This window comes from Rana temporaria, chromosome 11 (genome assembly GCF_905171775.1).
Source record: "Rana temporaria chromosome 11, aRanTem1.1, whole genome shotgun sequence".
Classification (NCBI taxonomy): domain Eukaryota; kingdom Metazoa; phylum Chordata; class Amphibia; order Anura; family Ranidae; genus Rana; species Rana temporaria.
Window position 1 is genome coordinate 130,515,707 of NC_053499.1, and position 25,758 is coordinate 130,541,464.

The 25,758-nt window shown below is 45.2% G+C and overlaps 1 protein-coding gene across 1 annotated transcript in view; it reads right to left on the reverse strand.

Annotated features, from left to right (window-relative positions):
* Positions 1-10,619: 10,619 nt before the first annotated feature.
* Positions 10,620-25,758, reverse strand: part of BCO1 (beta-carotene oxygenase 1) — a 44,402-nt gene continuing 29,263 nt past the window's right edge. The window contains exons 7-11 of the mRNA XM_040329155.1: positions 24,469-24,726; positions 20,262-20,367; positions 17,043-17,137; positions 14,083-14,194; positions 10,620-11,230 (exon numbers count right to left, since the gene is read on the reverse strand). Of these exons, the coding sequence (XP_040185089.1) occupies positions 11,076-11,230; positions 14,083-14,194; positions 17,043-17,137; positions 20,262-20,367; positions 24,469-24,726 (726 nt within the window). The 3' untranslated portion in view covers positions 10,620-11,075. The remainder of the gene's footprint in view (positions 11,231-14,082; positions 14,195-17,042; positions 17,138-20,261; positions 20,368-24,468; positions 24,727-25,758) is intronic.

The window sequence follows — 25,758 nt, forward strand, 5'->3', positions numbered from 1 at the left end:
ATATCCCCCAAAAATATATAAAAAAGCTATTTTTTTTCCTCAGTTTAGGCCGATACGTATTCTTCTACATATTTTTCGTAAAAAAAAAACGCAATAAGCGTTTATTGTTTGTTTTGCGCAAAATTTATAGCGTCTACAAAATAGGGGGGTCGTTTTATGTCATTTTATTTAATATTTTTTTTTTTACTAGTAATGGCGGCGATCTGTGATTTTTTTTATCGGTACTGCGACCTTACGGCGGACACTTCGGACACCTTTGACACATTTTTGGGACCATTGGCATTTTTATAGCGATTAGTGCTATAAAAATGCATTGATTACTGTAAAAATGTCACCGGCAGTGAAGGGGTTAACACTAGGGGGCGATCAAGGGGTTAATTATGTTCCCTAAAGTGTGTTCTAACTGAAGGGGGGGTGGGACTGACTAGGGGAAATGACTGATCGCTGTTCATACATACAGACGATCAGTCATTTCTCCCCCTGAAAGAATCGGGAGCTGTTTACACACACGGCTCCCAATTTACACTCTGTCACGAGCGATCGCAGGTGCCCGGCGGTGATCGTGCCCGCCATGCACTCGCACCAGGGGCGCGCGTGAGCCCCTAGTGGCTGCAGAGCAACATTACATTATATTACGTGATCTTGCGCAGCCGAGCCAACCTGCCGCAGTAAAACTGCGGTGGGCGGTCGGCAAGCGGTTAACCTCTTCACATGCCGCCTATAGTCATATGACGTCCACAGATGGGATCTCCCATCCTGGGTGGACGTCATATGACGTCCTGGGCTTTCCTGGCTGGCTAGGGGGTGCGTGCGCGCCCACGGCATCGCTCGGTGCCCAGTGGCCGCGATGTCTGCTGGGCACCTGCGATTGACCGCAATCACGCCAGGACCGTGGATCTGTGTGTGTGTGTAAACACACAGATCCATATCCTGTCAGAGGTGAGGAGAACCAATGTTGTGTTCCCAGTACAGAGAAACACAGATCGGTCTCCTCCCCTTGTGAGTCCCCTCCCCCTACAGTTAGAATCACTCACTAGGGAACATTTAACCCCTTCAGCGCCCCCTAGTATTAACCCCTTCCCTGCCAGTCACATTTACACAGTAATCACTGCAGTTTTATAGCGCTAATCACTGTATAAATGTGAATGGTCCCAAAAATGTGTCAAAAGTGTCCGATATGTCCGCCGCAATGTCACGGTCACAATAAAAATCGCAGATCGCCGCCATTACTAGTAAAAAAAAAAATGCAATAAATCTATCCCCTATTTTGTAGACGCTATACCCTTTGGGCAAACCAATCAATATACGCTTATTGCGATTTTTTTTTTTTTTTTTTTTTTAAATATGTAGAATAATACGTATCGGCCTAAACTGTGGAAACATTTTTTTTTTTTTTTTTATAGATTTTTTTGGGGGATATTTATTATAGCAAAAAGAAAAAAATATTGTTTTTTTTCAAAATTTACGCTCAGAGGTGATCAAATACCACCAAAAGAAATCTCTATTTGTGGGGGAAAAAAGGACGTCAATTTTGTTTGGGAGCCACGTCGCACGACCGCGCAATTGTCAATTAAAGTGATCCGTCCATCCTGGTGTCTCTGCCTGTCACCCACACAGGCTGAGATATTTCTGCTCCCCCGACAGTCTGGGTTACATTACCACCTCAGCCGAGGACCTTTTTTTCCCCAAGTGTTTCTTACAATATGGGGGGGTAGGTTGGCTTGGGGTTGCAGCTCACTCTCATTAATTCCAAAAGGGAAGTTTGACAGATGGCGCTGCCTCTCAAATTCTATAAGCCAAGGTAAATTTGTTGCAGCTTTGCATCTGTGGCATGTGTGCCAACCCTTCTATAGATGAGTGGTTTGGGTGATGGTGAAAAGACGACTACTGTCTCTTTACCTGCCCCTAGCTGCCCATGTAAAAGAGACCTTGGTCTTTTCTGGGCTTTACTCTACTGATAATACTTACATTGTCAGGACTTGGTTTATCTTATGTTCACTTTATTGTATCTCTTGTATGTATGGAAAAATTTGAATAACTTTAACCACTTAAGACCCGGACCATTATGCAGCTAAAGGACCTTGCCCCTTTTTGCGATTCGGCACTGCGTCGCTTTAACTGACAATTGCGCGGTCGTGCGACATGTCTCCCAAACAAAATTGGCGTCCTTTTTTTCCTACAAATAGAGCTTTCTTTTGGTGGTATTTGATCACCTCTGCGTTATTTTTTTGCGCTATAAACAAAAATAGAGCGACATTTAAAAAAAAAAACAATATTTTTACTTTTTGCTATAATAAATATCCCCCAAAAAAGTTTAGGCCGATACGTATTCTTCTACATATGTTTCGTAAAAAAAATTTGCAATAAGCATTTAACGATTGGTTTGCGCAAAATTGATAGTGTTTACAAAATAGGGGATAGTTTTATGGCATTTTTATTAATAATATTTTTTTTTTTTACTATTAATGGCGGCAATCAGCGATTTTTTTTCGTGACTGCGACATTATGGCGGACACATCGGACAAATTTGACACATTTTTGGGACCATTGTCATTTTCACAGCAAAAAAATGCATTGATTACTGTGAAAATGTCAATTGCAGTTTAGGAGTTAACCACTAGGGGAAGCTGAAGGGGTTAGGTGTGACCTCATATGTGTTTCTAACTGTAGGGGGGCGGGGCTGGACGAGTGACGTCATTTATCTTCTTTCCCTATATCAAGGGAACAGACGGTCAATGACACTGCCACTGTGAAGAACGGGGAAGGTGTGTTTACACTCACCTCTCCCCGTTCTTCAGCTCCTGTGACCGATCGCGGGACACCGGCGGCGATCGGGTCCTGCGGTCACGGAGCTTCGGACCGGGTCGCGAGTGCGCTCCCGCGTCTGGGCACTTAAAGGGGACGTACAGGTACGTGCTTGTGCCCAGCCGTGTCATTCTGCCGACGTATATCAGCGTTAGGAGGTCCTTAAGTGGTTAAAAAATAAAAGTCCACAGGCCATGACCTAGGCAGGCAAAACAGAGTTCCTGGAGTAACTGATCAATAAGGGTCTTTGGGGTCCCTGAGCCACCTTGTCTTCCTATCCCTCCCATCTCTGATCAATAACTGGTACATTATTTTCTGCAGACGGTCTATGCATTGGATTGCCCACTGGCAGCTGCTAAAGCCATTCAAGGTCTGCGTGCCGTGTGTGTGATGAGACCTATCCTGATCCTGTCCGTGGGAATTCCTGTGGAGGACCTTCTGGCCGACCCCAAAGTCTGGCTGGTTCAGTCACATCAGTGGAGTTCTGAGGAGGAAGGTAAGTGGCTTTTGTATCAGGCTGCCCTAACTCAGGATGGGACATTTCCAATATTCCTCTACAACCCCCCTACCCCCCCCCCCCCCCCCCCACCTCCCAGACATGATCAGAATTTATAGGAAGCACAAAGGGAACAATGAGTAACCAATGTAAATGATTCGGTCCATATTTTAGACCCTGAGCACACAGCATGGAGTATGGGGTTCATAGGTTTGAGGTTCACAGGCCATACATGGAGCCTGTACATATAGGGTATCATTGGGGTATATTTCTACATAGGGTATTATTGGGGTGTATTGCCATATGAGCCCGTTCGTTCCCCCCTCTACCTCTCTGCCCGGGGGTTCTTGGCTCTTGATTGAAAAGATTGATAGCAGCGCAGCCATTGGCTCCCGCTGATGTCAATCAAATCCAATGACGCGGACGCTCGGGAGCGCGTTCGCAAGGTTACCTCCCCCCCCCGAGAGCGCTTCTCCCAGGGGGTTTACCAGAAGAAGCCGCGAGCGCCGCAGAGGGGCCAAGGAAGCCAAGGTTCGGGGACCGCTCTGTGCAAAACGAACTACACAGTGGAGGTAAGTATGATATGTTTGTTACTAAAAAAACAAGTATTTACAATCCCTTTAAGGCTGGTTGGGTTAAAAGGTGTCAAATCCGAGGTTTTGTTCTTAGGCCGCGTACACGCGATCAGTCCATCCGATGAGAACGGTCCGAAGGAGTAATAGTAATAGTAATTGTAATAGTCAAAGCAAACTCATCCATCCATCCTCGTCTCTATGCTATATTTTGCTGAGAAATAACCCTAAAACCCCCCTAGCATATCTGGCCGCGGCCATCTTGAGTAAGGGCAGATGATTCATGTAGCATATACTTCATGGAATCCAGGAGAAACCTGGAAGTAACATTAGATATGTAAATACAATATACTTTCCTATTTACTAATACTAGCAGCATAAAGGTTAAAAATAGGCAATGTTGATTGAGAGAGTGAAGTTCCACTTTAACCGCTTGCCGACCGCCGCACGCAGATGTACGTCGACAGAATGGCACGGGCAGGCAGACTAACGTACCGGTACGTCCCTTTAAATTTGCCGCGTGCCTCGTGAGCGTGTTAGCGGGGCCCGGGAACTCGATGTTCCCGGGCGGCCCGCGGCTGCGGTCGGCAAACGCAGAACAGGGGAATGCCTTTGTAAACAAGGAATTCCCCTATTCTGCCTAGTGACCGTGTCACTGACGTGTCACGTGTAGCCACGCCCCCTAACAGTAAGAATCACTCCCTAGGGAATACTTAACCCTTACAGCGGCACCTTGTGGTTAACCCCTTCACTCCCAGTGTAATTTTCACAGTAATCAGTGCATTTTTATAGCACGGATAGCTGAAAAAATGACAATGGTCCCAAAAATTTGTCAAAAGTGTCCGATGTGTCTGCCATAATGTCGCAGTCACGATAAAAATTGCTGATCGCCACCATTACTAGTAAAAAAAAAAAAATATTAATAAAAATGCCATAAAACTATCCCCTATTTTGTAGACGCATAACGTTTGTGCAAACCGATTAATAAACGCTTATTGCGTGTTTTTTTTTTTTTACCAAAAATATGTAGAAGAATACGTATCGGCCTAAACTGAGGGAAAAAATGTTTTTTATATATATTTTTGGGGGATATTTATTATAGCAAAAAGTAAAAAATATTGAATTTTCTTCAAAATTGTCACTCAATTTTTGTTTATAGCGCAAAAAGTAAAAACTGAAGAGGTGATCAAATACCACCAAAAGAAAGCTCTATTTGTGGGGAAAAAAAGGACGTTGATTTTGTTTGGGAGCCACGACGCACGACAGCGCAATTGTCAGTTAAAGCGACGCAGTGCCGAATCGCAAAAAGTGGCCTGGTCTTTGACCAGCGTAATGGTCCGGGGCTTAAGTGGTTAAATACTTTTGGAGTTGCTGACCCGTAACATGCACTCAGATCATGAAATGATTTAATTATCTGTGTACCTAACACAAGAACGTGATCAGAAGATTAGCAATGGCAGTTTCCATGTTTTATAAAACAAGTTTATTTTAACCTGAAATTGCTCAATTCTCACAGTGCTAGTGGTTAATAAAAAAAACACATTTCCAATTTAACGTTTCAAATATTTAATATTTATTTTAAAAATATATAACATATATACATAGCCGATTGTTTTTACAGCAATAAAAATACATATAATAAAGACTTGCAGTGTAGTGACAGTGACTTTACTATAGCAGCGGATCTTCTAACAGGCTGGAAGGTATTTGCAGGCCTCCAGCTCTGTTAGAATGAAGCCAGTCTTTCCCTGAGTAGGCAGAATGAGGCAAAAATAGAGTCTGAGTAAATGTAAGATTTCAGGGCCAGATCCACAAACGAGATACGACGGCGTATCTACTGATACGCCGTCGTATCTCTGTTTCTAACTGTGCGACTGATTCATAGAATCAGTTACGCATAGATAGCCCTAAGATCCGACAGGTGTAATTGACTTACACTGTCGGATCTTAAGGATGCAATTCTAGGCCGGCCGCTAGGTGGCGAGGCCATTGTGGCCGGCGTAGAATATGCAAATGAAGACTTACGGCGATCCCCAAACGTCCCGAACGGCAGGTCGATCTAAATCGACGTAGTTTCCGTCGGGTTACGCCGCGTAAAACTAGGGCTGAGCCCTAGTTCTCTTAAGCCATGGTAAGTATGGCCGTCGTTCCCGCGTCAAAATTTAAACCTCAACGTCGTTTGCGTAAAGACGTCCGTGAATGGCGCTGGACGCCATTTACGTTAACGTCTAAGCAAATGACGTTGGTGCGACGTCAGTTAGCGCAATGCACGTCGGGTAATTTACCCGACGGAGCATGCGCAGTACGTCCGGCGCGGGAGCGCGCCTAATTTAAATGGGACTCGCCCCATTCGAATTGGGCCCGCCTTGCGCCGGACGGATTTAAGTTACACCGCTGCAAATTTCCAGGAAAGTGCTTTGTGGATCGGGCACTAACTTGGAAAAATTGCGGCGGTGTAACTTAAATCGGGAAAGTTAAGTTGCGCCCGGTCTACGTGGATCTGGCCCTCAGTTTCTGCTGTATGCCAGCAAAAATAACTCTCTTAAAGCGTATTTCCACTTTTAAAAAAAGGTTGAGAAAAACCCATTATGTGTTTGTTATATCTTCCCATTCATATGCCTTTTTATTTCAACAGTTAAAGTGAGTCTGTCCCAAGTCTGTCCTCATTAACACATAATGCAAGAAGTCTATCCCCTAAACCTCTAACCCTTTAATAAGACAGACAGGCCCAGATCCACGTACCTCGGCGCATCTGTAAGTCCGGCGTAGCGTAGCTCAGATACACTACGCCGCCGTAACTTACAGCGTATTTTCCGTATCCACAAAGAATTTGCGCCGTAAGTTACGGCGGCGTAGTGTAACTGTGTCGGCGTAAGAGCGCGCAATTCAAATGGATAAGATGGGGGGCGTGTTTTATGGTAATTCCTATTGACCCCACGTAATTGACGTTTTTTTTTAACGGCGCATGCGCCGTCCGTGGGGGTATCCCAGTGTGCATGCTCGAAATTAACCCGCAACAAGCCAATGCTTTCGACGTGAACGTAATTCTACGCAAAGCCCTATTCGCAAACGTTTTACGCACACGACGGAAAATTCTGCGCTGGCCCGACGTCCATACTTAACATTGCGTACGCCTCATAGAGCAGGGGTAACGTTACGCCGAAAAAAAGCCTTACGTAAACTACGTAAAAAAATGCGCACGTTTGTGGATTGGCGTATCTAGCTCATTTGCATATTCAACGCGGTAATCAACAGAAGCGCCACCTAGCGGCCAGCGTAAATATGCACCTTAGATCCGACGGCGTACTAAGACGTACGTCAGTCGGATCTAGCCCAGCTTCAGGCGTATCTTGTTTTGTGGATACAAAACAAAGATACGCTGGAGCATCCTAGAAGTTACGCGGCGTATCAATAGATACGCCGACGTAACTGCTTCGTGGATCTGGGCCACAGTGTTTTAAATCTACACTATATTACCAAAAGTATTGGGACAGCTGCTTTTACACGCACATGACCTTTAATGGCATCCCAGTCTTAGTCCGTAGGGTTCAATATTGAGTTGGCTCACCCTTTGCAGCTATAACAGCTTTTACTCTTCTGGGAAGGCTGTCCACAAGGTTTAGGAGTGTGTCTATGGGAATGTTTGACCGTTCTTCCAGAAGTGCATTTGTGAGGTCAGGCACTGATGTGGACGAGGAGCCCTGGCCCGCAGTCTCCGCTCTAATTCATCCCAACAGTGTTCTATTAGGTTGAGGTCAGGCCAGTCAAGTTCCTCCACCCCAAACTCACTCGCCCATGTCTTTATGGACCTTGCTTTGTGCACTGGTCCAAATCATTTGGTGGAGGGGGGATTACGGTGTGGGGTTGTCTTTCAGGGGTTGGGCTTGCCCCCTTAGTTCCAGTGAAGGGAACTCTTAAGGCGCCAGCATACCAAGACATTTTGGACAATTTCATGCTTCCAACTTTGTGGGAACAGTTCGGGGACGGCCCCTTCCTGTTCCAACATGACTGCGCAACAGTGCACAAAGCAAGGTCCATAAAGACATGGAAAGTTCTAAGTTCTAAGAAATTTTCTGGCAAAAAATACTGACTGTTACATGTAAACAAAAAGTGTCAAAAAGTCCTGGTCTTGAGTGGTTATATTCAGGGCTGTCTTAATGCCTGGGCACACTTGGGCACTGCACAGGGGCCCCCAGGTGCATGGGGGGGCCCATGATAGTCTTACATTACATCATATTTGCCAAAAGTCCTATATCTGCTAGGATAGTTATGCATTTTACTAAGTTTTCCTAGGATGATGGCCTTCCCAGAACTTGTACTTTGCTCTCCTGATGCCCTTCTGCCCCCCCCCCCCCCCCGTGCTCTTTGTGTTGATTAAGTCTTTGACTTATGGCATGTTTTCTTATTGTTTAAAATCAATTTTATTGAAAGCACTAATATATATATATATATATATATATATATATATATATGTGTGTGTGTTTAATTCTATCAACTATTTATACTTTAATTCTTGAGTAGGTGATTAAATTTGGGGCAGGCTGGCAGGGGCCCCAGGGCATTACTTTGCCCAGGGGCCCATAATGCTATTAAGACGGCCCTGGTTATATTACAAACAAGATGGAAAACATTTGTGGTGATTTTTTATACATAGACCCCTTATTGTTCTGTGGTCCAAGATAAGAACTAGGGCTGATTAGACTCCTTGGGCCAGATCCTCAGAGCGAGTACGCCGGCGTATCTACTGATACGCCGGCGTACTTTCAAAATACCCGCGTCGTATCTTTAGTTTGAATCCTCAAACCAAGATACGACGGCATCTGGGTTAGATCCGACAGGCGTACGGCTTCGTACGCCTTCGCATCTAAGATGCAATACTTTGGCGTCCGCTGGGTGGCGTTCACGTCGTTTTCCGCGTCGGGTATACAAATTAGCTATTTCCGACGATCCACGAACATACGAGCAGCCGGCGCATTCCTTTACGTTGTCTCTAGTCGGCTTTTTCCGGCAAATAGTTAAAGCTGGTATGTTGCTGCGTATAGTTAGACTTGCCATGTTAAGTATGGCCGTCGTTCCCGCAACGAAATTTGAATTTTTTTTTTTGCGTATGTCATCCGTGAATCGGAATGTACGTAAGTCCCGTCTAAGTTAAAAAAATGACGTCATAGCGAGGTCATTTAGCGCAATGCACGCCGGGAAATTTCGGGACGGCGCATGCGCAGTTCATTCGGCTCAGGGACACGCTTCATTTAAATTAAACCCGCCCCCTAATCGCCGATTTGAATTCCGCCGCCAGAGATACACTACGCCGCCGTAACTTACGGCGCAAATTCTTTGAGGATTCAAAGCAGCCAAAAGTAAGTTACAGCGGCGTAGCGTATCTCACATACGCTGCGCCGATCTATTTCTATGTGGATCTGGCCCCTTGAGATTATGCAGGAAGTGTGCACCAGAAACAGAACACCTCAGAATTTCTGATATGATCTACAGGCATTTTTTGCACTTATTGAACAGATATACAGACCAACAGGGAGCAAAAATGAGACGTTCAATGTTATTATTTACATGCACATCGATAAATGCAGCACAACAGGGTTGCCAACCTCCGGCAGCATTTTTTACTGACAAAACATGGAAACTTTACTAGCAGAGCACATTTTTTACTGGCGACCTAAGAAATTACAGAACACCTATTAAAAACGAACACAGTGAATATCTGAACAGTATAAACATGATATGGAAACACTGACAATACCTATAACAAAGTAATTTGCTTGATTTACACTTTAAAAGTCAACACAGCATGAAATTATCAGCCCCTGATATTTACTGGCAGTTGTAAAAAAAAACACAGATTTTTACAAACTGTAGGTAAATTTACTGGCGGTTGGCAACCCTGAGCACAAGGCTGGACCTGAGAGCTCAAGGATGGAGATTTAGACAATAAAAATAATAAAATAATCTCTCCAGCATGTATTGATCCTTTCATCCTCTAAGGCCCCTTTCACTCTGAGGCGGTTTGCAGGCGCTATTGCGCTAAAAATAGCGCCTGCAAACCGACCTGAAACAGCGGCTGCTGTTTCTTCAGTGTGAAAGCCTGAGGAGTGGTGCGCTAGCAGCAGTGGCGTAGTGTGGGGGGTTCCAGAGGGTCCATCGCCCCGGGCGCAAAATTTAGAGGGGCGCTGTTACAAGTGTGGAGAGGCGGGAGCGCCAACAACAGATGGAACATAGGAACATATGCACAATGTCACCACTCCAGGCCTTACCAGTCATTATCAAGCACGCTCTTCTCTTCCCTACAGCCACCGTTGTCTCACACAGTGGGTCATGTGACCAGATTGGAGCTAGCTGAAAATAGGTAAGTCCATGGGTCAGGGAGGCGCAAATTGCTTGCCTCGCCCCAGGCACTGACAACCCACGCTACGCCACTGGCTAGCAGGATCGCTCCAAAAGTCCTGCTAGCAGCATCTTTTGAGCGGTGAAGGAGGGGTGTGTTTACCGCTCCTCCACCGTTCCTTCCATTGAAAGCAATGGGAAACCATGGCTATACAGCAGAGGCGCATTGCGGGCACTATTAACTCTTTTTCAGCCGCTAGTGGGGGTTAAAACCGCTAGCGGCCGAATACGCCACAATTCCGACGGTGTAGCGCCACTAAAAATAGCGCCGCTGTACCGCCACCGCACCTCCCGCCCCAGGGAGGTGAAAGGGGCCTTAGAAAGACACACACAGTATTTATATATAATTAAATGTAAATAATTAACTGGCATCCCTTTCAGTTATCCTTTTTCTAATATTATCATTCTCAATAGTGTCAGGCAAGGGAAAATACCGTACTTTTTCTTCTTGACTGTCTATATGCCAACTGTGCTGTGGTTCTTCATTAACAGCAGCAGATTTGTATCGCCTTACTCTTTTTTATGGCATCCAGTACTAATACAAGCTGTAAATGGAGCACAGGAGGAACTGAGAAACACAAATAACAGAAGCGGAACCTCGGAATCTTGAATTATGTGCCACAGATAAAATGTACTTATCAGCCACGGTCACTATAGGCCATGATCCTGGTCACTTATAGAACTTTAGAATGTTTTGGTTCCTATATTTTTGGTGGTTCTTCTACTTTCCTCTTTTCAGGTCTGCTGAAATATTGATGATTGCTGAGATTTCCCGGTGTATATCGATTATCTTGTTGGGTCTCAGTTCAGTTATTGTGTGGGATGAAGATTCCATGCAGGTCCAGATGTATGTCGGCATTAATGCTGGCACGGCCTATTTCTTTGAATGTTTTGGCATCCAGTATGAGTAGAAATGGGGATTTTTTGGGATCGGAAGACACGATGGAAGATAATATAACTCCTGCAATGATAAAATGAATATATCATGATATGCTTATACCTATTAGCTTATAGTGCAATGCTATATAGACAGGGACATACTGGAGGATTTTCAACTTAGAGGTGTATCCAATCTCCTTTTGAACTTGTCTACGGAAAAGTGTTAATTCCTGAAAAATGTAGGTTTTTATTTATAATTAACTCTAACCAGGGCTTTTTTTTCAGGGGGAACCTCTGGCTCAGACCCTTTGGTGTCTGCTCACCACAATCACTTGTAAGCACAGAAGTCTGGTTTCTGTGTTTACAAGTGACAGCTCTGCACTCTGTGTGTAACCCCCATAATCGCTGCACTCTGTATTTAATGCAATCCTGGTATTTAATGCCCCTTTAAGACCCTTCTACTGATTTTGAAATCTGACCACACCCACTATTTGATGTGATTTGGAGGGTGTGTGGGGGAGGGGATTTGGGGGATCGTGGTTAAAGCGGATGTTCCACCCCAAAAAAATATTAAAAGCCAGCAGCTACAAATACTGCAGCTGCAGATTTTTAATATAAGGACACTTACCTGTCCTGGAGTCCAGCGCCGTCCGCAGCAGAGCACGAGCGATCGCTCGTCACCCTGCTGCTCCCCCCTCCATCCACGCTGATGGAACCAGGAAGTGAAGCGCTGCGGCTTCACTGCCCGGTTCCCTGCGGCGCATGCGCGAGTCGCGCCGCGCCCGCCGATTGGCTCCCGCTGTGTGTTCCCAGCACTCAACGGGGGGGGGGGGGCGACGGGATGTGACGCAATGCCCGTTTTTTGCCCGTGAATGCCGGGCCGGAAGTGGGTGCAAATACCTGTCTTTAGACAGGTATCTGCACCCCCCTCCCCCCTGAAAGGTGTCAAATGTGACACCGGAGGGGGGGAGGGTTCCGATCAGCGGGACTTCACTTTAGGGTGGAGAACCGCTTTAAGTTCCAGCACCTATTGTTTGAGAAAAAAAGCCCTGATTCTAACTGATATGTCCATATATTTTTAGAGTTTCTTCATCAGGTTGGTGGTTATCCTCTCTATGTTCTCTGGCACCTTAAAACACCTAGGCTATCATTGGAGGTTGCTGCGGTCTATAAGACCCCAAATCCCTCTTTTGCACTTAAAAGCATTCAAAACACCAAGTTTGGCTTTTTTGAAAGCTGTAATTTTTTTAAATTTGGCGCCTTTAAGTCTTCTGTAAACAGGAAGTGATGTCATGACATTGCTTCTGGGTTACTAGATCCGAATCCCGACATCCCCTTCCGTTGCTTGGGATAACAGCTGAGCAGCTTCTTAGCAAATTCATCACATGCACTGAAGGGCCTGACATTTAGCGGCGGCAAAACGGGTGTGGCCCACGGGCCATAAGTTGCCGACCCTGCTCTAAAGGCTGAAGGTTCATGCATTCTATGCATTTAGGTAATAAACCTTCTGAGTGCAGAAGCCCCCCAGCCCCCTTAATACTTACTGAGGTCAATCTCAATCCAGTGATGTGCACAACAGTAGCTGTTCTCCTGGCTCTTTGTCATCTCATTGGCTCAGACACAGCAGCATTCAATCACAGCCAAAGAGAAGTGAGAAGGGGCGGGGCTGAGTGAGGGCTCAGGAACGAGCATGCACGTGTACCTCCATAGTAAGCGGCTTGCTTTGGGGCACTCAGTAGGGGGGAGGAGTTCAGAGCGCCGGCGAGGGAACCGATAATAGAAGGATCGGGCTGCTCTGTGCAAAACCATTGCAGAGAGCAGGTAAGTATGATATGTTTGTTCTTTTTTTTCTTTTAGTATCACTTTAAGGTTGGTGGTTGATAAAACAGTACATCAGCGGCATAGGATGATGAACCAAAAGGCACTGCTAACGCGTTTTACACCTGGATTGGTGCTTAAACTGGTACTAAAGCTTTGTGGTTTAAAAAAAAAATAACAAAAATGTCATACTTACCTTCACTGTGCAGTTCGTTTTGCACAGCGTGCCCCGATCGTCCTCTTCTGGGGTCCAACGGCGGCTCTCGTGGCCCTCTGGGAAACTCTCCCCCTAGGGGGTTACCTTACCGGCGCGTTACCGTGTGATACAGTCAGCGGCCATTGAATTTGATTGACAGCAGCACAGAGAAGCCCGGTCAACGATCGAGCGTGTTCATGATGCTGGACTTTCCAGGGCTCAGGTAAGTAAAGGGGGGGGGGGGGGGGGGGTCGCGGGTGGAATCCCACTTTAAGCACCAGTCCTGAAATGCATTAGCGGTGCCTGTTAGTTCATCATCCTATAGCGTTGAAGTACTGTTTATAATTTCACGCAATAAAGGTGATTGCTTTGGAGTGCGGCCATCCAGCTTAATTTCTGTCTCATGTCTCTGTTGCAAACAGAGCCGGCACCCATTTCATTGTAGAGACAGCTGAATCAAGGGAGCGGTGGGTCTTTCCTGCTATAAATTAACACAATGGGGCTTATTTATGAAAGGCAAATCCATTTTACACTACAAGTGCAAAGTGCACTTGAAATTGCACTCAAAGTGCACTTGGAAGTGCAGTTGCTGTAAATATGAGGGGTAAATCCGAAATGAGGGGAAGCTCTGCTGATTTTATTATACAATCATATGCAAGCTAAATTGCTGTTTTTTTTTCTTTGCATGTCCCCCTCCGATCTACAGCGACTGCACTTCCAAGTGCACTTTCAGTGCAATTTCAAGTGCACTTTGCATTTGTAGTTTGCACTTGCAGTGCAAAGTGCATTTGAATCTCGTAAATAGCCCCCTATAACTGCAACTTTCACGAAAAGTTGGCTGTAAATTGCCTATGTTTGTTACAGGCTTACATTCAGAATGTCTTGATAAAAGTAGTAGGATGAAACCAACTGAGACTCACCATCATCTTCTTCTTTGGCATCTGGATGTGGTACAAACAAAGGTTCAGCAGGCCAGCACATCTCATCAGTCCATTCCAGCATTTCCTTTGTAACAATGTCAAACTTCACTATCTAAACGATGTACACCGGAGATATGGTTATTACAAAGACTCCAACACAGCAAACACATGTACAGAAGTTAGCATTTAGAAAAAAATGTCAGGTTTGAATAAATTTACAAATGTGTACTTTGTTGCTTCATAAATATGTATGGAAGACTTAAAGCGGGGTTCTATTTTTTTTTTTGCAAGCTGAAATGAATCACATTAAATAGTCCCTAAAACATATTAATAGCTCCCCAATCATTCCAGAAATCATTGCAAACACTTGCCTTATATCCTCCAGCTCATGTTGTGGCCGTATCCATCATATGTGTGGGCATGTGAAGCCCAGTTCCTTTTTCTTCCTGGTTTTCAGAGAGAGGTGCATGCTGGGCAATTTTTAGGCACAGTAATGCCCAGAGACTCCTGGGAAACAAGTGTCATCATTTCCCAGGAGGCAATGGGGTCTTAGGACAGGAAGTTGAACCACCTAGGACCAGGAACTAGGCAGATCACGAAATCTGCCTAGTAACAGCCAGATAGAAGTGAGTAAACATTTTTTTTTTTTTTTACATTAAAGGCAAGCTGTTAATAGAAAAGTTCATTTTTAGGGTGGAACGCCGCTTTAACTAGTTGCCGACCAGCCGCCGTCATTTTACGGTGGCAGGTCGGCTCTCCTGCACGAGAGCCCGTAGCCATACGTCGGCTCTCGCACAGGCCCCGCGCTCGCCTCCGACCCCCGTGCGCGTGCCTGGCGGGCACGATTGCCGCTGGGCACGCGCGATCGCTCGTTACAAAGCGGAGACCGGGAGCTGTGTGTGTAAACACACAGGGCTAGATTCAGGTAGCTGCGCTTGATGTTACGGCGGCGCAGCGTATCGTATTTATGCTACGCTGCCGCAACTTACAGGAGCAAGTGCAGTATTCACAAAGCACTTGCTCCGTAAGTTGCGGCGGCGTAGCGTAAATGGGGCCGGCGTAAGCCTGCGTAATTCAAATGTGGAAGGGGGGGCGTGTTTTATGCTAATGTGTGATGACCTGACGTGATTGACGTGTTTTACGAACGGCGCATGCGCCGTCCGTGTACATATCCCAGTGTTCATTGCTCCCAAGTACGCCGCAACGACGTATTGGTTTCGACGTAAACGTAAATTACGTCCAGCCCTATTCGCGAACGACTTACGCAAACGACGTAAAAAATTCAAATTTTAGAAGCGGGAACGACGTCCATACTTAACATTGGCTGCGCCACCTAATAGCAGGAGCAACGTTACGCCGAAAACGCCTTACGCAAACGACGTAAAAAACTACCGCCGGGCGCACGTACGTTTGTGAATCGACGTAACTAGGTAATTTGCATACTCTACACCGAAAACAACTGAAGCGCCCCTAGCGGCCAACGTAATATTGCACACAATTATACGCCGCCGCATTCAAGTTATGTAGGAAGCCTATTTTTTAGACGTATCTGCCTTGGAGAATCGGCGTAACGATACGCAGACGCAGATTTGAAATTACGGTGGCGTATCTGTTTTCCGTTTTCTTATAGATGATTCCTGCACTCATTCTCTTTTCTTAGGCTTTTTTTTATTTTCACCTGGTGATCTGGCCAGTAAGTCTGTTGTTTTTCATCAGAAAAAAGCTTTCCTGCAGATGCAGCAATTCGAGGATTGCGACAAACCATTTACCACTGACAGGGGTCCCCACAGTGATCAGCTATCCCAAAAGGAAATAACTGTTGCTGTAACAGCTTAACCACTTCCGGACCGACTATATATGTTGGCTGTTTGAAGAGGGATATCTCTGTTATGGCAGCAGCTATCTGCCATAATCCAGGTATCCATCTCTTCAGCAGGCGGTCCGGTTTCCGATAATGGTGGTCTCTGAGCGGATTCGCCGCGAGATCTCCGCTATCGGCGGCGGGGGAGGCCCCCCCCATCCCGCCGCTCTCCCATGCCCTCCGCCACTTACCGGAGCCGTCGGTAGTGGCGAAGGCGATCGGGTCCTTTTCGTTGCTGGGTATGGAGCCGAGTGAAGGGAAGATGGGCCTCTCCAAACCATAGCAGGGCGGAAGCGACGTCAAAACTTCACTTCCGCACATAGCTCTTAAAGGGACATTTTTTCAAATGACAATTTATTTTTATTTTTTATTGCATTTTTGTATAAATATGAGTTCTGAGCTATTTTTGACCCCAGATCTCATATTTAACAGGACCTGTCATGCTTTTTTTTCTATTACAGGGGATGTTTACATTCCTTATAATAGGAAAAAAAGTGACACCATTTTTTTTATTTTTATAGAACAGTGTAAAAAAAAAAAAAAAAAGGGGTAAAATAAATAAGAGCTTGCGCACAGAAGTGAGCACATACGTGAGCAGCGCCCGCATATGAAAACAGTGTTCAAACCACACATGCGAGGTATCGCCGCGATCGTCAGAGCGAGAGCAATAATTTTAACCCTAGACCTTCTCTGTAACTCAAAACATGCAACCTGTAGAATTTTTTAAATGTCGCCTATGGAGATTTTTAAGGGTAAAAGTTTGCCACCATTCCACGAGCGGGCGCAATTTTGAAGTGTGACATGTGGGGTATCAATTTACTTGGCGTAACATAATCTTTTTCACAATATAACAAAAATTGGGCTAACTTTACTGTTGTCTTATTTTTTTATTAAAAAACGTGTATTATTTTAAAAAAAAGTGCGTTCTAGGTTGACATCTATGCGGTTGCTGCGATTTTCAGGTACGTTTTTGCATTTTTAAACCTGCGTTTTTGATGAGTTTTTGCATGCAAGTTAATTCTTCTGGGATTGTCTGTCATTGATACTCTGAACTTTAACAGCTCATCTGGCATATACATATACAAACTGTGATATTTACCCTGGTGGGAATTGGACGCCATTCAACATGAGAAGCATAAACGTATCTGTACTTCTTGCCATTGTAAGCGTAGTTAATTCTAGGCAGTTCAATTCCTAGGAGGACAAGACACAAGATTACATGACAGTTATGGAAAATATTAGGGTGCTAGATGATACTACTTTTTCATCCTTTAATAGAGGCTTAAGGCTACTTTCACACTGAGGCGTTGCTCCGTTGGCAGGAAAAACACTGCTATTTTTAGCGGCGCATTACCGTAGTTTTTTCATCGCTTTTCGGGGACACAATCGGGGCGCATTTAACCCCCCCTCTGAAGAGTTAAAAGTGCCTGCAAAGCACCACTGCTGAGGCACTTTGCAGGCGCTTTGGCGGTGCTGCCCATTGATTTCAATGGGCAGGGGCGCTTTAGGAGCGGTGTATTACACACTGCTCCTACAGCGCCTTAAAGATGCTGCTTGCAGGACTTTTTTTACCATCCTGTCAGCGCACCGTTTCAGTGTAAAAGCCCTCAGGCTTTCACATTGGAGTGAAAGAAGCGGCTCATTCAGGGCACTTTGCAGGCGCAATTTTTAGCTCTATAGTGCCTGCAAAGAGCCTCAGTGTGAAAGTAGCCTTAAAGGGGTTGTAAAGGTTCGTTTTTATTTTCCAAATAGGTTCCTTTAAGCTCATCCATTGTTGGTTCACTTACCTCTTCCATTTCCCTTCTAATAGCCAGATTCAGGAAACTTACGATGGGCGTATCAGTAGAATCCGCGCCATCGTAACATTAAGCGTATGCTCAAACTGAGATACGCTTAAATGTTGCTAAGATACGACCGGCGTAAGTCTCCTACGCCGTTGTATCTTAGCTGCCTATTTCCGCCGGCCGCTTTGGGGCGTGTACGCTGATTTACGCCTAGAATGCGTAAATCAGCGAGATACGCCTATTCACGAACGTACGCTTGCCCGTCACAGTTAAGACACGCCGTTTACGTAAGGCGTTTTCAGGCCTAAAGTTTTTCCACCAAAAAGATGGCGCAACCAATGTTAAGTATGGACGTCAGGCCCACGTCGAATTTTAAAATGTTTGCGTAAGTCGTCCGTGAATGGGGCTGGGTGTAATTTACGTTCATGTCGAAACCAATAAGTCTTTGCGGCGTAATTTGGAGCATGCGCACTGGGATATGTACGTTCATAAAAAACGTCAATCACGTTGGGTCACAATTCATTAGCATAAAACACGCCCACCTCTTCACAATTTGAATTAGGCGCGCTTAGGCCGGCACATTTACGCTACGCCGCCGTAAATTAGGACGCAAGTGCTTTGTGAATACAGCACTTGCCTCTCTAACTTACTGCGGCGTAGTGTATATGCAATATGCTACGCCTGCCTAACGTTAGGCTCAACTACCTGAATCCAGCTATAAATGTTTATTTTCTTTGTCTTAATTTCTCACTTCCTGTTTCTCCTCAGTAAACTTGCCCCCATCATCCGAGCTGTGGTTAGTCAGCCAGAACAGCTTACTGAGGAGGAACAGGAAGTGAGAAATTCAGACAAAGAAAACAAAGAAAAAACACATTTAGAAGGGAAATCGAAGTAAAAGGTAAGTGAACCAACAATGCACTAGCTTAACCACTTAAGGACCCCTTTGCGCCGATATACGTCGGCAGAATTTGCAAGCTCGCCGGCGGCGGCGCAATCGCGACCCGGTCCAAAGCTCCGTGACCACACCCACGGGACCCGATCGCCGCCGGTGTCCGGAGCAGAAGAACGGGGAGAGGTGTGTGTAAACACACCTTCCCTGTTCTTCGTTGTGGCAATGTCAGTGATCGTCTGTTCCCTGATATAGGGAAAGACGATCACTGACGTCATATGTCCAGCCCCGCCCCCCTACAGTTAGAAACACATATGACATCACACTTAACCCCTACAGTGGCCCCTAGTGGTTAACTCCTAAACTGCAATTGTAATTTTCACAATAATCAGTGCATTTTTATAGCACTTTTTGCTGTGAAAATGACAATGGTCCCAAAAATGTGTCAAAATTGTCCGATGTGTTCGCCATAATGTCGCAGTCACGAAAAAAATCTCTGATCGCCGCCATTAGTAGTAAAAAAAAAATATTAATAAAAATGCAATAAAACTATCCCCTATTTTGTAAACGCTATAAATTTTGCGCAAACCAATCGATAAACGCTTATTGCGATTTTTTTACCAAAAATAGGTAGAAGAATACGTATCGGCCTAAACTGAGGGAAAAAAATTGTTTTTTTATATGTTTTTGGGGGATATTTATTATAGCAAAAAGTAAAAAATATAGATTTTTTTTCAAAATTGTCGCTCTATTTTTGTTTATAGCGCAAAAACTAATAACCGCAGAGGTGATCAAATACCACCAAAAGAAAGCTCTATTTGTGGGGAAAAAAGAGACGCCAATTTTGCTTGGGAGCCACGTCGTACGACCACGCAATTGTCAGTTAAAGCGACGCAGTGCCGAATCGCAAAAAGGGGCAAGGTCCTTAACCTGCATAATGGTCCGGGTCTTAAGTGGTTAAAGGAACCTATTTAGAAAATAAAAAACAAATCTTTATAACCCCTTTAAGGTATTATATGGTTTTGGTAAATCTGAAGCCAAAAATCTGCAGAAAATCTAATAGTGTTTATGGGGTTTAAGACTGGGGTGCCATTAAAATTCATGTGCACGTAAAGGCAGATGTCCCAATACTTTTGAAAATATATTATATATATATATATATATATATATATATATATATATATATATATATATATATATATAATATATATATATATATATAATATATATATATATATATATATATATATATATATATATATATATGTGTGTGTATAGACATATCTGTATTCATTATTTCATCATGGGGGGCTTTATGAAAACTGGAACAGTCAGCCAATACAGTTGCTCTAGATTCTGTCTGCTCCTGTTTTGATAAATTGATCTCCATGCGTCTTTGTAAATGCAAGTGATGCAAACACCTGGAGAATAATCAGGTCTAATTCCCTGCCAGACAGGGCTGTACTGTGTGGCATACCTGTGTAAATCTCAGGCCTGAATGGACATAAATACAGATCCTTTGGCAAGTAAAACATTTCTCTTATATGTATTTCATCTGTGGATTTAGCTATTTGCTCGGAGTTCAGCTTTAAGCCTCTCATCCTGTTGTTCCGTCAGCCTTAAAGCAATAACTGTGAGCTCCTACCTTCACATTTGATCTCCGCCTGGCAATATATCTCTCCTTCTTTAACTTTGACCGCTGTTGCAGTCGTTTCTGGAAGCTGTACAAGGTTCACTCCCACTTCTGCTTTCTTTAAAGTTAAATAGAGAATGTTAATAGTTATTTTAGATTAACGTGTATACACAGGCTATATAGCTGGACAACGTGGAAGAATAAGAACATGTCATAAAGCAGAGAAGAAGAAATAAAAGTATAGGCATCAGTGACGGTCCTGCCACCCCTCTATCACCATAGATAGATTCATGCATTGCATGAATCTATCTATGGCCGCCGCTGCCACACCCTATTCAGGTGCCCGGCCCCTTTTCGGGCGCCGGGCACATGAATTACAGCGGGGGGGGGGGGGGGGATTTTTTGGAAGGACCGATTCCGATTAGAGCCATAGGCTCTAATAGGCGTCCAAAAAGGTAAGCGGCGGGCGCCATGCTGGGTGCTCGCAGTTCACTCAGCGTTATGTTAGGAAAGCAAATGTATATTTGCTTTTCTTAACACTGAACCGCCTCTCAGCCAATCAGGTGCTCGGGTCTGTTACCTGTCACCTGATTGGCTGAAACGACAGGCGCTGTGATTGGACGCTAATCAGGCATCCAATCACAGCAGAGGATGGAAAGAGAGGATGGGAGAAGACATCAAGAAGCGTGGAGGACATCAGCAATTGATGAGCACAGTGGCAGCAATTGATGAGCACAGTGGCAGCAATTGATGAGCACAGTGGCATCAATTGATGGGCACAGTGACAGCAATTGATGAGCACAGTGACAGCAATTGATGAGCACAGTGGCAGCAATTGATGGGCACAGTAGTGGCTATTGATGAGCACAGTGACAGCAATTGATGAGCACAGTGACAGCAATTGATGAGCACACAGGCGGCAATTGATGGGCACACTGGCAGCATTTGATGGGTACAGTAGCTGCGTTTAATGGCACAGTGGTGGCGTTTGATGGGCACAGTGGCTGCGATTGATGGCACAGTGGCTGCGTTCGATGGCACAGTGGCAGCAATTGATGGGCACAGTGGCAGCAATTGATGGCACAGTGGCGGCGTTTGATGGGCACAGTGGCTGCCTTTGATGGGCACAGTGTCTGCATTTGATGGGCACAGTGGCTGCGTTTTATGGACACAGTCACTGCATTTGGTGGGCACAGTGGCTGCGATTGATGGCACAGTGGCGGCTATTGATGGCACAGTGGCGGCTATTGATGGCACAGTGGCGGCTATTGATGGCACAGTGGCGGCTATTGATGGCACAGTGGCGGCTATTGATGGCACAGTGGCGGCTATTGATGGCACAGTGGCGGCTATTGATGGGCACAGTGGCTGCAATTGATGGGGTTTTTTTTTCAGTTTGTTTGTGCCCCCCCCCCCCCCCCAAAAAAAAATTGACATTTCCCTTCTGGTCATACAGACAACTGAGACACTTTCTCACGTCTAAAGTCCCAAGTACAACATGGTCTAGACAACTTACTCGATTTGAAACTCTCTGCTTAGGCCTTACACCACAAAGACATCTCATATCCTTCATTTATGCTCTTCTTCAGGAAGACTCTCCTCCCAGCGACTATGCATATACGCGAGTCATGGGAAAAAGACTTGAAACAAACTCTTGCTGATGAAGACTGGGAAAGCATTTATACGCTAGCACATAAGGGATCGATTAATGTCGCGATCCAAGAAAATGGATATAAAATCATAACCAAATGGTACAGGACTCCATCTCGCTTGCACACATTTTCACCTGCAATCTCAAACATATGCTGGAGATATAAGGCTGCAATAGGCTCCATGATCCACATCTGGTGGCAATGCAGCTCCATCCAGTCTTTTTGGGCTGATGTACACTCCATCATAAAAAACTTCACCACCTACGAGTTAGACTACAACCCTGCACAATATCGCTTGCATCACACAACTCTTTCTAAACGTGACTATCGGAACTGATTTACACCTCTCAGGAACGTTTGCAGAAATTCACACAAACCTGGGCGTGCTGGACTTACTTTAGAACATCGAACTGCTTTAAATCCTACTTCCCTTCTTAAAACTTGAAATTCCTGGATGACTCAGAATTCTTATTCGTAATTTTTACCTCCACCCCAATTTAAAGTACTTTAGGGTGATGTGACCGAGGAGTGGCCCCAGGGCCGATCCTAGGCAGGGTGCACAGGGTGCATTGCACCCAGGCGCCTGCAGAGGTGGGGGCGCCGAACATCCAACAGACTCTCTAACAGAAGCCCTCTCTGTGTCCATCACAGAGGCCCCCCTCCAGCACCCAATAAAGTACTCTGCTTCTCTGCCTGTATTTTGTTAAGAGATGTAAGATGTAAGGATCCCAGGTTAATGAAGACTTTGTTGGGGGGAGCATCTCTGTGGTTGAGTCATTGCCATAGAAACATTTGTAAAGGGGAGGAGTTAGATTCTGTTATATTCGGGGTGACCTTTCCTTAAGAGATCGATTTGTCGGTTGCCCTTTTATATCCTATAACATGTACTGATTTCTAGGTCTGTATTAATTTCCAACTGTTCTGTTTTTCATAACTTTTATTGTAGCACCTTGTTCGATGCATCTCCTGATTGGGTTTGTCATAGAAGCCCCTTGTCTTTTTTGATCTGTTCATGTCTACTCTGACAAACGTTCGACAATGTAACCTTAATTTTGCCATAAAATTATTTTTTTGTGGGGAAAAAAAAATGTTCTGGCAGGGAAGGGGTTACCACCAGGGGGCAAGGAAGGTGTTAAGTGTGTCTGGGGGAGTGATTCCAACTGTGTGGGGGCTGTGCTACCAGTGACACCACAGTGATCACCGCTCCCGATGACAGGAAGCAGTAGATCAGTGTCCTGTCACTAGGCAGAATAGAGAGATGCCTTGTTTACACTGGCATCTCCTCGTTCTGTGACACGATCACTGGACACCGGCGGACATAGAATCTGCGGGTCCAGCGGGCATGGTCACGGAGCTCGTGGCAGGGGCGGGCGCATGCCCGCACGGCTGCAAATTCAAAGCAACGTACCTGTACAATTCTGCCGATGTATATATACAGGACACAGTCGGCAAGTGGCTAGAGATGGTTACAAGGATTGTGGCAACCCTTTCCCCAGATTGTCCTCAAGTAAAGTCTCTAGCTCAGTCCCACTAATGATCTCTTAGCAGTATAATTGGTGACACCTACTGTATATACTCAGGGCCGCCATCAGGGAGTTACAGGCAGTACACCTGTAAGGGGCCTGGATGGCAACCCCCCTTTTTTTTTTTTATTATTATTTTTTTAGTAAGGGGCAGGGAGGTCCCCAGGGCCCTGGATGGCAACCCCCCTTTATATATATATATATATATATATATATATATATATATATATATATATAAAATCTTTTTTTCTTTTTTCTTTTTATTAAAGGGCCCAGAGGTCCCCAGGGGCTGGATGGCTATTCCCCCTTTTTTTTTATTTCTTTTTTCTTGTAAGGGGCCCATAGGTCCCCAGGGCAACCCCCCCTTTTTTTTTTGTTCGTCAGCACCCAAAGCCCCCCGACCTGAATTTGCGGCGGCAGCACCCCCCGCTTCACAATTCGTGGCAACCCCCCGCTTCTGAATTTGAGGTGGCATCACCCCCGGTTCTCTGCTCCAGGGGCCCATGCCTGAAGCTGTGTAAGGGGCCCCATAATTCCTGATGGTGGCCCTGTATATACTAGTTCATCCATTATAGATAGACTATAATCACACATAAACACAAAAGGGCCCAGAGGTCCCCAGGGGCCTGGATGGCTACCCCCTTTTTTTTTATTTTTTTATTCTTATTAGGGGCTCATCCCCCCCTCTGCTTCTCAAGCTTCTCAATTAGCGGCGGCACCACCCCCCCGCTTCTCAATTCGCGGCAGCCCCCCGCTTCTGAATTTGAGGCGGTGGCAATAAATGCTTAGCAAGGGCTTGTAGCAGAAATAAGTGGCAGGGAAGACCGTAATTCCTGTGGCTCCACTGCCCTGGTTAATGTTACAACTCCTGAAATTCTACTGACTGTCTCTGCTGCATGTTATTAGTATTTTAATATCATTCCCCAGACTCATCTCAGCAGATAGGGTTTAGACAAGTACCTTATCACCCAAAGTGCACCAAGCTGTATTAATAAGGGTGCAGTTGTACAATAGTAGAAGCCAAAAAGAAGAACATAAACTGACCTTGGCACACTGAAGAGGGATAACAAAGCGCTTGCAGGTTGGCGTTGAGGTCATTGCAGTCTCTGGTTTAAGATTATTTCTTATATTGGCCATATAAAACATTTCATATAAACTATTGTCCTTGTATGCAACAATGTCAAATACAATATGACCGTCCTCTTCATAAGCATTAATGTGATGGTAAACTACCAAAGCATCAGTATAAAACTTTCCTGTGACTGGCTTTTTGGTTCTCTTGTCAATAATGTGAAACCAAGTCTGAAAAAAAGAGAGTGAAAGGTTTACACTATTAGCCGGATTCAGGTAGAGGGGCGTATATTTGAGCGGGCGTAGCGCAGCTCGTATGCACTACGCCGACGTAACATAGAGAGGCAAGGCCAGTATTCACAAAGCACTTACGGCGGCGTAGCGTAAATGGGCCGGCGTAAGCCCGCCTAATTCAAAGTAGGCAGGTAGTGGGCGTGTTTTATTAAAATGAATCGTGACCCCATGTAAATGAAGCGCCGAACGAACGGCGCATGCGCGCGCATGCTCAGAATCACGTTGAATTTACTCCCTAAGATACGCCGGCTCAATGCCTACGACGTGAACGTAACCGACGCCCAGCCCTATTTACGTACGACTTACGTAAACGACGTAAAATCTGACGGCAGTTCCGACGTCCATACGCTAACATGACTTAGACCAACTATTTGGTGGTTTAACTTTACGCCGTACGCCTTACGTAAACGGCGTAGCTTACTGCGACACGCGCAAGTACGTTCGTGAATCGGCGTATCTAGGTCATTTACATATTCGACCCGTAAATCAAAGGAAGCGCCCCTAGCGGCCAGCGTAAATATGCGCCCAAGATACAACGGCGTAGGAGACTTGCGTCGGTCGGATGGAGCCGAAATTCAGGCGTATCTCCTCTGCAGAATCAACCGCATTGATACGACGGCGCATCCGTGGACTTACACGGCGTATCATTAGATACGTCGGCGTAAGTCTTTGTGAATCCGGGCATATATATATATATATATATTTTATTCTATTTCTGTATTTTTTACAAACATATATATACTGTATCACTAACATTACCTGAATGTGTTGGTATCAGACTCTTCTAGTCCTGGTTCCTCAGTTTTTGGCAATGAGAACTCAGCATTTGGCTTAACGAAGGGCCCTTGCCTCTTACAGCTGTCCTTGAACCCCTAACATTAACGGACCCTTATGCCGCGTACACACGATCGGATTTCTGATGGAATTTTCCATCAGAATTCCGATGAAGCTGACTTTCATCGGACTAAA